The 16,148-nt window shown below is 39.0% G+C and overlaps 1 protein-coding gene across 2 annotated transcripts in view; it reads left to right on the top strand.

Annotated features, from left to right (window-relative positions):
- The window catches only part of MCM8 (minichromosome maintenance 8 homologous recombination repair factor), a 39,609-nt gene that overhangs the window by 17,888 nt on the left and 5,573 nt on the right, over positions 1–16,148 (top strand). For both annotated transcript variants that reach the window (XM_067012446.1, XM_059037622.2), the window contains 8 exons: positions 1,275–1,426; positions 1,666–1,861; positions 5,180–5,210; positions 6,410–6,550; positions 8,593–8,734; positions 12,512–12,707; positions 14,460–14,679; positions 14,968–15,177. In XM_067012446.1, coding sequence (XP_066868547.1) covers positions 1,275–1,426; positions 1,666–1,861; positions 5,180–5,210; positions 6,410–6,550; positions 8,593–8,734; positions 12,512–12,707; positions 14,460–14,679; positions 14,968–15,177 — 1,288 coding nt within the window. The remainder of the gene's footprint in view (positions 1–1,274; positions 1,427–1,665; positions 1,862–5,179; positions 5,211–6,409; positions 6,551–8,592; positions 8,735–12,511; positions 12,708–14,459; positions 14,680–14,967; positions 15,178–16,148) is intronic.

Below are 16,148 nucleotides of genomic sequence, written 5' to 3'. Positions count from 1 at the left end.
GCCCAGCCGCTCTGCCGCATGTGGGATCTTCCCAGACCGGGGCACGAACCCGTGTCCCCTGCATCGGCAGGCGGACTCTCAACCACTGAGCCACCAGGGAAGCCCCAGTTTTTTGTTTTTAATGCTTTTCTCCTTCTTTAATTATTGCCATTTCATCCTCAAATATCTGATGAGGATTGAGAAATTATTTGGAGTAGGTAGGATAGGTTTCCTTTGCTATTTTTTAGGTAGAAGTTTTTCTTCAGAAAGCCTCATCCCTAGATAGAGGGTAGGGTTTTGACGACCAGATTTTGCTTTATGAATGTGTTTTTGAATTTGGCTTGGGCTCCTCAAATGCCAGAATGAGGAGGCTTATGCTGGAGCTCTGATGTCCTCTCTGGACACCTTAGTTCCCCTCATAGAGTAGATGGCTCCGTTTCGTTAAAACAGTGCTCTGGTTTTTGCCAGGTGGGGAAGCCTGATGGCTTTCCTGGGATGCCCTCATTCTTCTCCTACCCACCTATGCACCCACCTTCCAAATAATTTCTGAACAGCTATTTTGTGACTTGTCTTTCAGTTGATTATTCTGTTTTGTTTCAGCCATCTGCTCCCACTCTCCATTCCTGCCACCTCCAACTTAGAAGCCTCTCTAGGGCTGAGAACATTGGCTCCCACTTCTCTTGTACCCTTGTAAATTTTTCCTGTGTGTATTCTGGAATTCATTTTATTTTATCCATCAATACTTTCCCATTTGCTGCTTTATAAAATTTCATTAATATCTCTTATTTGTTGATGGCACCTCTGCATGCCCCAAAACTTGTCTTCACTCTTTTAGTGACTATTATTTTGGTGGACACTTTTTTTTTAAAATTATTATTATTTTTTTTGCGGTACGCGGGCCTCTCACTGTTGTGGCCTCTCCTGTTGCGGAGCACAGGCTCCGGACGCGCAGGCTCAGTGGCCATGGTTCACGGGCCCAGCCGCTCGGCGGCATGTGGGATCTTCCCGGACCGGGGCACAAACCCACGTCCCCTACATCGGCAGGCGGACTCTCAACCACTGCGCCACCAGGGAAGCCCTGGTGGACACTTTAGAGGGAAGGTAGGCAAATGCCTGTGCCCATTCTGCCATCTTTAATTGGAAATTGCTGAAGTAGTTTTAGAACCTTTTTTTTTTTTTTTAAACTAACTGCACTTTATCTAGCTCAGTACCACGTGGACCCTGAATAGTTAATATGTTGATAAAATAACCCAAAGTCAGTGTATGTACTGACTGAAAATTGTTTAACTTTTTAGAATCCAGGAGTTGATGTCTGATGATCAGCGAGAAGCAGGTCGGATTCCACGAACAATAGAATGTGAGCTTGTTCACGATCTTGTGGATAGCTGTGTCCCAGGAGACACAGTGACTATCACTGGAGTTGTCAAAGTCTCAAATGCTGAGGAAGGTGTGGTATAACTGCTCAATTCGATTGTCCCTCAGTAGTTTGTCAGCATTCATCTTTTCCCTTTTTAAGATACTTCTGAATTTCCATTAATTTAAAGAACTTGATTCTTATACAGGTGAAACTTTTCCTCTAAAATAAAAGTTTATTTATAGCTCACCATGCCTTTCTTTTATAGTCTACTTGAATCTTTGTAGAGAAAATGAAAATACCAATTGTATATCATACTTTGAAATTTACAGGTTCTCGAAATAAGAATGACAAATGCATGTTCCTTTTGTACATCGAAGCAAATTCTGTTAGCAATAACAAAGGACAGAAAACAAAGCCTTCCGAGGATGGGTGTAAGCATGGAACATTGATGGAGTTCTCACTTAAGGACCTTTATGCCATCCAGGAGATTCAATCTGAAGAAAACCTGTTTAAACTCATTGTCAAGTATGTATGAGGTTAACTCAAGTTTTATTTTATCATGTGCATGTTGGGGGTGCTCTTGGCTACCAGTAACTGAAAACTAGTCAAAATGTTTGCAAATTACAATTCATTAGACATCTTTAGACCTGTGCAGCCAAGTCATTGAAAGAAGGAGACTAAAGGATGAACTGCGTACATAATATTTAAAGAAGGGATAAAATTTCATTTTTTCAGTTCAATTCAAAGAATCAGAATAAATAAGGCCATATATGAATATAAGAAGTATTATGTTGAACATAAAGAAGTATTTTACATTTGTCAATTGTAGGAACAAACAAAAAGGACAGGGTGGAAGAGATATAATCCAGCTAATCACCCATCTTTGTACAGCCCGTAAGCTGAGTGGTTTTTACATTTTTTCATAGCTGAAAAAAATTAAAAGAATATTTCATGACATACAAAACTACATGAAGTTCAAATTTTGCTATCCATAAGTAAACTTTTATTGGAACACAGCCACACTTGTTCATTTATCTGACTGCTTTTGAGCTACAGGGGCAGAGTTGAGTAGATGCGATAGAGAATGGCTTACAGATATTTATATGTTTGTACCTTTACAGATAAGTTTGCTGATCTCTAGTTGAAACAATAAGGAAAATTTACTATATCACACAATCTGGTTACTCAACAGAAGAGTCATGGAATAGTGAATTACAAAGTCATTTCAACTACTTGTATGTAGGGGGTTGTTTGTTTACTTTTAAAAAGCAAGAAATAGATTCACATCGAAGTCACTTACTATTGATAAGTATTTCAGAATATTTTTTTATTTCCGTATTATTGCCCTGCAGTAGAGAAGAAGCAGTGTAGAAGCGTTTTTGCTTTAGTGATTACAAGCCTTTTCTAGAAGATAAACCTGAGTTAGAATCTTGCTTCAGCCACTTCCAGTGTGATCTGGGGCATGTTAATTTCTCCTTCATTTTTATCTTCTTAAAGTGGAAGTAATGATACCTGCCTCAGAATGTTGTTCTGAAGATTAAATGAGAATTCATGATGTACTTAACATAATTAACGCAATGTGCTGTTATTTTGAAATATTTTGACAAATTTTTGGATAATTTTGAAGAAATAGGAGAAAATGAGAGAGACCAAATAGTAGCTGTACCAAACAGAGGTAAATAACTGAGGTTCTGAAGTGCACTGTATTAGAAAAATTGATCTTGTCACGCTTTTCTCTTCACCTAGGCTTTGGGCTCTAGAAGAATTTAACAGTTTTTCTTTCTGCCTTTTTTTTTTTTTTTGCGGTACGTGGGCCTCTCACTGTTGTGGCCTCTCCTGTTGCGGAGCACAGGCTCCGGACGTGCAGGCTCAGCGGCCATGGCTCATGGACCCAGCCACTCCCCGGCATGTGGGATCTTCCCGGACTGGGGCACGAACCTGTGTCCCCTGCATAGGCAGGCAGACTCAACCACTGTGCCACCAGGGAAGCCCCTCTTTCTGCCTTTAATATGTTAATTAACAAGCTGGGAAAAGTACAGAGTTCCTCAGGGGTTCTTTGTCCTTAAACCATCAGAGATGTCCTTTGAATAGATGGCCATCCAAACCCACCCTGGGAGAGAGGGTGCTCTGAGCTAGGGTGGTGATGTGATCTGGTGATAAATGTTGGAGTGGTGAGTGGTCTGTAGCAGGTGGCCAAGGAACACCCTGGTTGAGGACCAAAACACCTCTTTGATTGGTACCTCTTACCAATTATAAATAAAAATGAACATTTGCAATGGTCCTTCTTCTGTCATACTTAAGGAAGATAAGTTAGTATGAAAAACCTGGGTTTCCTTGCTACAGTTTGCTTTTTATCTTTTAGTTCTAAGTTTGTGATTCCAACATCAAAACTTGAATTTTTCATGGTCCTCCATTTGTGAATCTTGCAGGGGTTGGCAACTAGGCAGGCTGCTTGTTTTGGTAAATAAAGTTTTTATTAGAGTACAGCCCCACCCATTTATTTACAAATTATTGATTGTTGGCTTTGACAAAAGTTGGGTAGTTGTGACCCAGACAGTAAAACTGAAACTATTTACTTTCTGGCCCTTTAGGAAAAATGTTGTCAACCCTTGCTAAATTAACAAATTGAGGCCTATGAAAAGACAATGGAGAAGACAATAGAAGGCTGTTTTAGTTTAGGTTCCTTCAGAAGCAATTTGCATAAATGTAGTTTCTTTGGGAGGTGATCCCCAGAAATACTGGGGAGGGGAATGAGAAAGTAAGACAGAGAAGGGAGGGCAGTTAGTGTATAGTACCTTAATGGAGGCTTAATAAAGGCTTAATCCTTCTGAGGCCTCTGGGACACTTGACTGTAGAGCTAACCTCAGTATTTTTCCATCTAAGGGCCTAGATTTGGGGCTGCCCTTGAGAATATTAGACACCCAAACACTTGTGGGCTGCCCAGCCTGCCTGCTGACGATGCTTCTGCGGCCACAGGAAGCCCTTTGGCAGACAGGTGCAGGTGCTTGGTAAGAGCCCAGCAGTGATCATGCAGGAGCACGCTGAACAATGATTGCCAAGGGGAAGTGAGAGCACACCAACTTCTGTGTTGACATGTATTAACAGGGATAATGATTCACAGTTAACTCTGATTATATCTCTTCCTCCCTGTCCTTTTTGTTCCTGTTTATATAATTGTTAAATGGGAACTACTTCTTTGTATTCAACATAATACTTTATATATTCATATATGGCCTTATTTATTCTGATTCTTTGAACTGAAAAAATGAAATTTTATGCCTTTATTATGTACTCAGTTCACCCTTTAGTCTCCTTCTTTCAATGAGTTGGCTGCACAGGTCTAAAGATACCTATTCATGTAAAATATAATGTAATTCGGTATCCTAAAGCCTAAAGTGGAAGACCATGATTATGATTTTTTTTTTTTTTTTTTTTTTTTTTTTTTGTGGCGCTCCATGTGGCATGAGGGATCTTAGTTACCTGACCAGGGATTGAACCCTCGCCCCCTGCATTGGAAGCGCAGAGTCTTAACCACTGGACCGCTAGGGAAGTCCCTATAATGCATTTTAAAGGCTAGTAATATAAATGCTTTACAAGTGTCCTGTCTCCCTTGCACAGGCACACTTTTTAAAACATTCTTGCCTTTATAGATTCACCAAGAATTTTGATAAATTTACTGTTAGAATAAAATTTCTTTGAGTTGTTTGAGGAGATGTAAATTTTTTATTTTTTACTATTTTCTTTTGATGCTAAATAAAGCCAGTTAAGCAAATTGTAAAGTAGATCTTCTAATGTATCACTGAACTGTAAGTTAGAATTTATAAGTCATATTCTGTTTTTCAGCTCACTTTGCCCTGTCATTTTTGGTCATGAAGTAAGTATTTTACTTCATCTTTGCTCAAAAATATGTAAATTTGGCAAAAATAATATATAGAGATTTCACAAAAAATAGTCATTTCCGTTGGCCAGTTATTCATATTTTATTTTTATTTATTTATTTAAAGCAATTAAGTTTGGTTTTTTTTTTAGTATTTTAGTATTTTTTTAATTAATTGTTTTTTTTTAGCTCCGTTGGGTCTTCATTGATGTGCACGGGCTTTTCTCCAGTTGCGGCGAGCAGAGGCTACTCTTTGCCGCGGTGCACGGGCTTCTCATTGCGGTGGGCTTCTCCTGTTGCAGAGCATGGGCTCTAGGTGCACGGACTTCAGTAGTTGTGGTGCGTGGGCTCAGTAGTTGTTGCTTGCGGGCTCTGAAATGCAGGCTCAGTTGTTGTGGTGCACATGCTTAGTTGCTCCGCAGCATATGGGATCTTCCCGGACCAGGGCTCAAACCTGTGTCCCCTGCATTGGCAGGCAGATTCTTAACCACTGCACCACCAAGGAGGTCCCTCATATTTTAATATGAATCATTATTCTCCATAAATGGATGATGTGAGAGAGAAACTACAGTCCCTTGTAAGACAGAGCTGCTTACCAATTAGAGTCAATAGGAATGGTTTTTTTTAAAGTGACTCTGGACACTGTAAATGTTAAAGCAGAAACTAACAAAGATTTCTCAGTTTTGTGGAATGGATTCAATGCCTGGCAAGGTAGGTCTTCATTCAGTGACTTTTTTTTTTTTTTTTTGGTGGTACGCGGGCGTCTCACTGCTGTGGCCTCTCCCGCTGCGGAGCACAGGCTCCAGACGCGCACGCTCAGTGGCCATGGCTCATGGGCCCAGCCGCTCCATGGCATGTGGCATCTTCCCAGACCGGGGCACGGACCCATGTCCCCTGCATCGGCAGGCGGACTCTCAACCACTGCGCCACCAGGGAAGCCCCACTCAGTGACTTTTAAGATACCTGATTTTATATGCTTTCTAATTTTTGCTTTTTAATCATTTACATTAAAGAAGTTTATATTTTTAGACTTACTTTTCTTAGGAAAAGGAAAAAAAACAAAGTTCAATCATACTTTTCAAAAAAAGACTCCACACACAAATGTTGTAAACATCGGAGGAGCACCCCTTTTGCTAGTCATCTTTATGTTTTTCTCACTTGTTTTTGTTTTTTCTCTCTCTTCTTTAACATCTGAGCTTGTTAAAGCAGGTTTGGTGTTAGCACTCTTTGGAGGAAGCCAGAAATATGCAGATGACAAAAACAGAATTCCAATTCGAGGAGACCCACATGTCCTTGTTGTTGGAGACCCAGGCTTGGGAAAGAGTCAGATGCTACAGGTAGGAAATCAGACATTTAGTATTTGAACTTTTGCTTATAAAATGCATGAATAAATCACAAGTGAATTTTCTTAAAACATGCAGTGTTTGTGTTCCAGAGGGTATTATTTGTCAAGTAGTGTGAGTGAGTTGGGGTTTGTGTGAGTAATATATAACTTGTATCTGGCCATCCTTTCAAATCGAGCCAGTCTCCTGTCACTCAGGCTGTACAAGCATGCTGCTCTGTTAAGATGTCAACTATTGTGAAATAGTAACCATTTCCCTAACCCCCGTTTTTGTATCCAGCATTGCTTTGCTAGTCTTGTTGTTGTGACCTCACCTATGAAAAGAATAGTTCAAGACAGTAAAGCAGGGTCACCTGTTATCTCTTCATACAGCTACATAAACATTGTATTGGGCTTTAAGAATAGTCTGATAAAGGTAAGAGATCTGTCCTATCCATCTCCACTGCTTCTTTCTGAGTCTAAAACAAGGAAACTTCTATGACCAGTCTTTTGTTGGTCCCCAAGATGATTTTGGCTGTGCCAATCAGAGCCTAGTAGTTCTCCCCTCCAGGGCTTATGCTGGCCCTAGAAGATGCAGCTGGTTGGAGTGCTTCTAGTTTCCTTGGAGTGACACCTGGTAAGCCAGCAATGCATATCACTGTCACCTTTGGAGCTTTTCGAAAATACTGTGGCCTTTCCCCAGTATTAAGAATTAAGAATCTCTGGGTTAGGGTCCTAGCATCTACATGTTTATAAACACAGGTGATTCTGAAGTGCAGCCAGGATTGAAAACTCTTGATTTCATTGTATTATAAACCTACTGTTCTTTATATCAGAGTCATTATTTATTCCCTATGGCTGAGTGCTAAATCAGTTATCATTTTAATTCCTAATCTGATATTTATTTAATCCTGTGTTTCCCAGTTTTGTTCATTTTGGCCAATTGGGTCAACTTTTTAAAAAATGCTGTTCTGAACCCATGCTATAAGCCTGACAACTGAGGCACAGAGTACCCAGTTATAGGTGAAACAGAGTTGATAGTAAAAATGAAAACAGTATACTTAGGTAGAATATGCATGTAAAAGTGCATGTGGGGTTCTGAATTGCATGTAAGTCTGCTAGCCCCACTAAGCCAAGGTTTTTAAAAATTAGGCTAACACTAACAGTTATGAATTGTTTATATTTTTAAATTATGTTTTCCTTTGACCATTTAGCAAGCCATCATACTCTCAAACTAATGACTAAGGAATTACAAATAACAAAAATAATGATAGCTACCATTAATTTAGCTAGGCACTGAAGCATCACTTGGGTTGTGTGCTATTCAAGTCCAGAGTGCACTATTGACATACATAGCAGTGTAAGTGCTATCTCCTAAGGTTGTGGGGTGCGCAGCTGTGTACAGCAGCCTTGCACGGGGCATGTATTGTATGCCAGGTACCAGGTTAAGTGCCTTGCATATATGATCTCATTTATTCCTCAAGGCAGTATGTGATAAAATATAAGGAAGCTGTGGCTCCGAGAGGTTCAAGAGCAGCACCACCAGTAGATGCATGGTAGAGCCAGGATTTAAACAGGTCTGCCTGACTCCAGAGATCCATGCTTTTAGCTGTTGTGTCATTTAACTACTTTTCTGTCATACCGTATCTTATTTACTCAGAAGGTGAGCACTATTGAGCCATTTTATTACCTGATGTTTAAAGAAGCATTGGAGTCTCTGAAACTAAACTTAGTACTTACATATTTGCTATTTGAACTTGAAAATAAAGCATAAAATGGAATTGTGTAGAGTATTCACATGACCACAGACTTCAGAATCAGGCTGCCTGGGTTTGAATCCTGACGTCACACCTTCATAGCTGTGTAAGTTACTCTCTTCAGACCTTAGTTTCTATATCAGTAACAGGAGTGTTACCTTTGTCTTACTGTGGTGGTGAAGATTGTACAGTGAAGCTCTTAGAAGAATACCTGGCATATAGCTAATATTTGTGAGCAACTACTATAGCTATTATTTCCCTTTTACTTTGGTTGATTCTCTTAAACTCTTTGTTTCATTAGGCAGTGTGCAGTGTTGCTCCACGTGGCGTGTATGTTTGTGGTAATACCACAACCACCTCTGGTTTGACTGTAACTCTTTCAAAAGATGGTTCCTCTGGAGATTTTGCTTTGGAAGCTGGTGCCCTGGTACTTGGTGATCAAGGTAAGAGGCCAAAGCAAATAATAATTTTGGGGCTTTTTTTTTAAGCCTTTTCCTTTTCAATTAATTTCTTTACAGTCTGTTCCAAGAGTCATTTGGAGAGCACCGTCCCAACCAGTGAGTTAAGAATGAGTGCCAGAAAAACTAGAAATACACATCTCATCATTTTGTTTGTTTGTTTTTTCAGGATATGATGGATAGTTTATAAAAATCTAGTTGGAAGGCTCAGCAGGAAGAGATTGCCAGTTGGGCTTTGCTACCTAAATTTCTCTTTGTGATGCTTTAACCCTATTGGGAAAACATATTCCTGTGCATGTATTAGGCAGTGCCCAGGTTCCAGTCCAGCTGAGGTCATTCATTCCTTCCAGTTTGCCAGTGATATCATAAATAAATAATAAAAATAATAGAATCCAGTACCTGTCAGCCATGTTTGACACAGCTGATCACTGCTGCCTCAATGAATACTGTATCTACTTGGTTTCAAGGACACTGCACTCTTCCGGTTTTCCTCTTACTTTTACTCACTGTTCAGTCTCAGTCTTTACTTGTTCTTCATCTCCCCAACCAGTCTTAACTGGTTGGCTCCTCAGGATACTTAGTTTTTGTACTGTTTTCTTCTCAGTCTGTACTTACCTTCTTGATGATCTTATCTAGCTTCATGGCTCTTGACCTACGTATATCCTGAAATTTTCCAAATTTATGTTTCCTCCCCCTTGAACTCCAGGCACATATTTCCCCTTGCCTATCAGTATCTCTACAGCTTTCTCAGACTTAGCATGTCCAAAACCAAAATCTTGATCTTCACCTTCAACCTATTCTTCTTACAGTTTTTCCCATCTTAGTAAATGACACTTCCATCCTTTTATTTGCTCATATCAGAAAACATGAAGACATTCTTGACTTTTTCTCATACCTCACATCCAGTCTGTCAGCAAATCTTGTTGGCTCTACCTTCCAGATATAACCAGTATCCAACCACCTCCCCACTGCTGCTACCCCAATCCAAGACACCATCATCTCTCACATGGATTATTACTGTGATCTCCTAGTTGGCATGCCTGTGACCACCGTTTCCCTTCCTATTGTTTTTAACAAGGCAGAGCAATCCCATTAAAACTTAGATCACATTATTCTTCTGTTCAAAACCCTCCAGTGCCTTCCCATCTCACACAGTGAAAGCCCAAGTTTGATAGTGGCCCAGGCACCCTTTAATCACATCTTTTGCCTCGTTACCTGCTACTTTCCTCTTATTTCCTCTTCCCCCACCAGCACTCCAGGCACATCACATTCCTGCATCTCAGCCTTTGTACTTTGGAACCTTCTTACCCCAGATAGTCTGCAAGGCTTATTTCCTTTCCTCCTTCAAATTTTTGCTCAAAAATCCTGACCCCAGTGAGGCCTTCCCTTAACACCACATTTTACACTGTAACCACCCCCCACCACCACCAGCAGACCCTGTTCTCCTACCCTACTCTACCTTTCTTTCCTTCTAACATACCATATGGTCTACTTTTTTTATTGTCTGCCTCCCAACACTGAATAGAATGTAACCTTCACAAGGACAGAGAATATTGTCTTTGCGGTGCTATATCCCACATACCTAGAACATGGTATTGATATATAAAAAGGATTCAGTAAACGTTTGATGAATGCATAAATTCAACAAACATATATCTGGTTATTTATTATATAGCTAATTAAAAGTGACAGTATTTTTGCTAGGTTACCAGGTGAAGAAAATAATAAATAGGAAGAGGTTACTCATTGTTAAGCTGTCAGACTTTCCATTAAATAGAAGTTGAAGGTGATACAGGGTTTAGCTGTGCAGATAGCTAATGTGATTTAAGATGCACAGTGTTAAAAGTCCATGGCCGGGGCTTCCCTGGTGGCTCAGTGGTTAAGAATCCGCCTGCCAATGCAGGGGACATGGCTTCGAGCCCTTGTCCAGGAAGATCCCACATGCCGTGGAGCAACTAAGCCCGTGCACCACAACTACTGAGCCTGCACTCTAGAGCCTGCGAGCCACAACTACTGAAGCCTGCGCTCCTAGAGCCTGTGCTCCGCAACAAGAGAAGCCACTGCAATGAGAAGCCCGTGCACTGCAACAAAGAGTAGCCCCCGCTTAGTGCAACCAGAGAAAAGCCCGCGTGCAGCAATGAAGACCCAATGCAGCCAAAAAATAGTAAAATAAATAAAATAAAGTAAAAAAAAAAAAAAAGCCAGTGGCCTTCTCTTTCAAATCTATATAGATAAGCCAAACACTATGATGGTAAAAATATCACTGTTAAAATACAAAAGAATATTAGTCAGCAGAGACCAGATTCTAGAAACAAATAGAATCCTACTAAATAATAAATAGGATCCTACTAAAATCTTTACTGAAGACTTTCAGGGAAAAAAATGAGACATAGAGCTGTTTTATAGTATTTCCCTTCTTTAATATCTAATGAAACGACCAAAAAATTGTTTGAAAAAAAAGCAACAAGATATACCAATTGTAGCCAAACAAGAAAAAGAGTAAAATTTTCACAACTTAAACTTTATGTTTAAAACTAGGGGTTGGCAAAGTTTAGTCCACTGGTCAACCCACCCTTCAGCCTATTTTAGTATAGTCTGCAAGCTATTTTAAAGGATTGTATAGGACAAACAAAAACCCAAGAATATGTGACAGACTATATGTGGCCCACAAAACATAAAAAATTTCATCTGCCTGTTTATAGGAAAAGTTTGCCAGCTCCTGCTTTAAACTTTGAAAAGTGGCAAAGAGATAGCCTGACTTTGTTCCTACCCTGTCCACACCTGAGGAACTGTACTAGTAATCTTGAGAATTTCTAATAATACCATCAATTCCAGAGAGTCCTGGACTGACTGATCATAGAGTAGATATAGAGACAGTTAACCATAGCAAAGCCCTCAGAACATGACCACCAAATTGCTCATGGTATGGGGAGAAGGGGAGGAAAAATATTACAAGGTAATGTTAGAGGGCCTCCAGTAACCTGTGGTTTAGACGTAATACACCTGGCACATGAAATGTTTTATCTAGGATGGACCTAAGTACGATCATACTAAGTGACATAAGTCAGACAGAGAAAAGAGACCTATCGTATGATCACTTATAGGTGGAATCTAAAAACTGATACTCCTTACCGCCGCTCCTCCCCGTTCAGTGGTGGGTCTTCATATGATGTTTAAAGAGGTTAAGTGTACAATTAACTCTACAGTTGTACAGTCAACACCTGGCATTGCTGAGAACTGCACCCAAGACTTCTGACTTTAGAGGCTTTGTGTTCCTTCCCAAATCATGCTGTCCACTGTTCCCAAAGGACCCAGCTCAAATAGCACCTTTTTCTTGAAACCTTTCCATATTCCCCTTCCTCTTTTAACTCCACCCCACCCCCAGAAAATTCATATGATTATGCATATCTATTATAGTTGTTAAAATATACTATCTTAAATGTGTATATATCTTATCTGTTCAAATTTAAGCCTTTAAGCTTTTTGAGGGTCACTCTCATATCTTCATTTTTGTAACCCTCACAACATAGTGCCTTGCCTAAGGAAAATACTAAATGAGTAAATATTCTATAACAGTTAAATAAGATAAATATTTTATTTGCTGTAAAACAAGCACACAGTTTGTACTGTATGACATTTTATAATTTTAACTGTTGGAAACTAATGGAAATATGCTTTATTGTGGAATAATTTCTATGTTGTCAGGTTTGAAATTTGACGAAAGGAATATTTTTTGTCTGAATTATTTTACTGTCGTTGTAGGTATCTGTGGAATAGATGAATTTGATAAGATGGGGAATCAACATCAAGCCTTGTTAGAAGCCATGGAACAGCAATGTATTAGTCTCGCTAAGGCTGGCGTAGTTTGCAGCCTTCCTGCAAGAACTTCCATTATTGCTGCTGCCAATCCAGTAGGAGGACACTACAATAAAGCCAAAACAGTTTCTGAGAATTTAAAGTAAGCCTTTTCAAATATTTATACTTTAATATATTGGATGCCTATAGATATGAAGAAGATAACTGAGGACTTAAATGAAGAGTTCACAGAAGTTGCAGGTTTCCAATAAATGGACAAAAATGTGTTAGAACACCACATTAAAACAGTGAAGTGCTGGGACCTCCCTGGCAGTCCAGTGGTTAAGACTCCGCTCCCAACGCAGGGGGCACGGGTTCGATCCCTTGTCAGGTAACTAAGATCCTGCATGCCGCATGGCAAGTGCAAAATAAAATAATAAAACAATGAAGTGCTATTGACATCTACCAGATTGGCAAATGTTTTAAATATTAATCATTATTGGCAATGGGGTGGGGAAATGGGTTCTCACATACATAGTTTAGCATTTTGAAGGACAGCTTGATATGTTTATCACTATTTTAAATGTATATTCTGTTCATTCCAGCCAATTCTTTTAGGAATTATACTCACAGAAATAGGCACAAGAGTGCACAAAGATATGTTGACAGGGTGGGTCTTATGGCTTTGTTTATCACTGCCAAAGATTGGAAATAACTTGAAGTGCCCCCATCGATAGAGAAGTGCTTGAACTATATAATAAGACTGTACTGTGGAAAGTAGCAATTAGGAGAATGAAGATAGCTTTGTATGTACTGTGATAGGGGAACATGTCTGTGCTTTATGATTAAGTGACAGGAGCACATTACACACTTATCTGTATATGTGGATCCCACTTTTTTCCAAAACCAATGTTTATATCTGGATGCGTGTATGCTTTCTCTTCTAATTTGTTCGTACAGGTTGGACAAAATGTATGGGGAGGGGAAAATAGACTCAAGTGATGCAAAAGTGAGAAAAAGACAAAAAGATGCCTCGTGTGAGAAATTGGAACTTTAAATTCTAGTGGGAAACAAAAAGCTAATTTTCTAATATTTAATAATAAATACTTTTATTGTAGGAATGGTACATAGTAAAAAACACAATTGTACTTTGAGATTCTGGGTATTTCTGTACTGCCACCACCAAAAAAACATCTGTTAGTGTTTCTTAGTAAAATGACAAAGTCCTGTATTGGAAAGATCAGAAAGATCTTATTGAACAAGGATCCAGGGAACTTGGATTCTGGTTTTTAGTGGTACCACTAGGATGTTGGTCCAATTCTTTAACCACTCTGGATTTCAGTTTGTTGGTCTCAAATAAAGGAGTTATCTGGTTGGTAAATTTAGAAATGACTAAGTAAAACACAGCACTTTTACTATAGTGATTAATAGACATATAAATGCCACTTTAAGAAAAAGTGGTATTTTTGCTTCTAAATGGGCATAGGTACTTTGAGAGACTCAATGTTTTGGTGAGACAGGAAATATAAAAGATTAAGAACTACTCATCCAGATAACCTTTGATGTATCATGTAGCATTCTATCTTACAAGTTCAATGATCCTAAATCATAGGGAGTGATATAGAACATAGAGAAGAATTTAGTGGTTTTGATGGTGTGAGAAAAGACTGCATCCTCAACATACCGATATAGGTAAGGTACATATAAGGCTGTGCACATGTGACCTGGTGTGTCTCTGGAGTTGGTGGGTATATTGAATCCAGAAGCTATTGGTTGTTGCTTTAACCTAAAGCTTCATTTTCTTTTTTTAAGTTCTACCTGGAACTTGATTAGTAAGCAAGTGAGTAAACAGTTTTCTAGGTTTTCTTTTTGTTTTAATTCCAATCACTGTTTCTTCTTTCTTTCACACCTTTAGAATGGGGAGTGCCCTACTATCCAGATTTGATTTAGTCTTTATCCTGTTAGACACCCCAAATGAGGATCATGATCATTTACTCTCCGAACATGTGATTGCAATGAGGGCTGGAAAGCAGAGAGCTGTTAGCAGTGCCACAGTAGCTCGTATGAATAGTCAAGATTCAAATACTTCTATACTTGAAGTGGTTTCTGATAAACCACTATCAGAAAGACTAAAGGTATGTTTCTTCTCCTTAATCATTCAGTTCAGTTTTGTTTGAATGTCAGAGTTCAGTGTGTTGCTTGTTGTAGAGCAATAGTATGTAAACTTTCATAGCAAATACCTTTTATATTATAATACTAGAGTTTATATAAAGTTCAGTTGAAATAATCTAAGTCAACTAGACCGAGAGCTAGAACTACAGTGTTTGGCTGATTTGGTCTATTATTCTAAACAAGTTATTTTAGCAGAAAGATTTCATTTGCTACTTATCCTTGTAATCTTGGGCCTTTTTATCATGCTTTAGGTGGTTCCTGGAGAAACAATAGATCCAATTCCCCACCAGCTATTGAGAAAGTACATTGGTTATGCTCGGCAGTATGTCTCTCCAAAGCTATCCACAGAAGCTACTCAAATTCTTCAGAATTTTTACCTTGAGCTCCGGAAACAGAGCCAGCGGTTAAATAGCTCACCAATCACTACTAGGCAGCTGGAATCTTTGATTCGTCTAACAGAGGTTCGTCGATTTTAAGTTCACATTCTTTTGGCTTAAAAAGGGAGTAGAGGGTAATAAGATTTCTGTCAATTTTCTGCGTCATGATTTGCTTTTCTTCCTACTGAGATACATTAGAAATGGGTGGATACATTTTTTTTAAAAGATTGTCATATACTTAATCAAAGTTTAATCACTTTTTTCGAAGCAGGACCAGTTACTTATGCAGTAGGTTATTTTTCCTTTAATGACACTTAGGAGACTCTTGAAGTTTGAAGATTGCTTAGGTTAACTAAGGATTTGGGAATTCAAAAGTGAGCATATGGGAACATGGAATGTGTCAAATATCTTAGGAATATTTGATTTTATATGTGACAGGTCTATAAATGCCTGTTTTTCTAACGGCAGTAATATCTATTCACAATTATGGAATGCTAAGAGAACTCTGGCAGTTAAAATTAGCTGGATCAGAGTTTGAGCTTTTTTGCTCCTAGAATCTGATTAACTCATCTTTGTTGTTTTAACAAATTAGTTAGGCATGATTTCCTAAAAGTACAAGGCAAGTCTACTTCATATTCAAATCTTCTAGAGTGAACATTCAGAAAGATGTTCAAAAAATTTTTATCTACTAAAATCTATTTTAGTAGATAATAGTAGATTTTAAAATGAGTGATAATTTTCATACTCAAGTTTTCAGATAATTTTTTAAAAATTTATTTATTTATTTATTTATTTTTGTCTGTGTTGGGTCTTAGTTTCTGTGCGAGGGCTTTCTCTAGTTGCGGCGAGCGGGGGCTACTCTTCATCGCGGTGCATGGGCTTCTCATTGTCGTGGCTTCTCTTGTTGTGGAGCGCAGGCTCTACATGCGCAGGCTCAGTAGTTGTGGCTCACGGGCTTAGTTGCTCTGCAGCATGTGGGATCTTCCCAGACCGGGGCTCGAACCCATGTCCTTTGCATTGGCAGGCAGATTCTTAACCACTGCGCCACCAGGGAA

This window comes from Kogia breviceps, chromosome 14, assembly GCF_026419965.1.
Source record: "Kogia breviceps isolate mKogBre1 chromosome 14, mKogBre1 haplotype 1, whole genome shotgun sequence".
NCBI lineage: Eukaryota > Metazoa > Chordata > Mammalia > Artiodactyla > Physeteridae > Kogia > Kogia breviceps.
The sequence above is the reverse complement of the archived record's forward strand: the minus strand, read 5'-3'. Positions and strand labels throughout refer to the sequence as shown.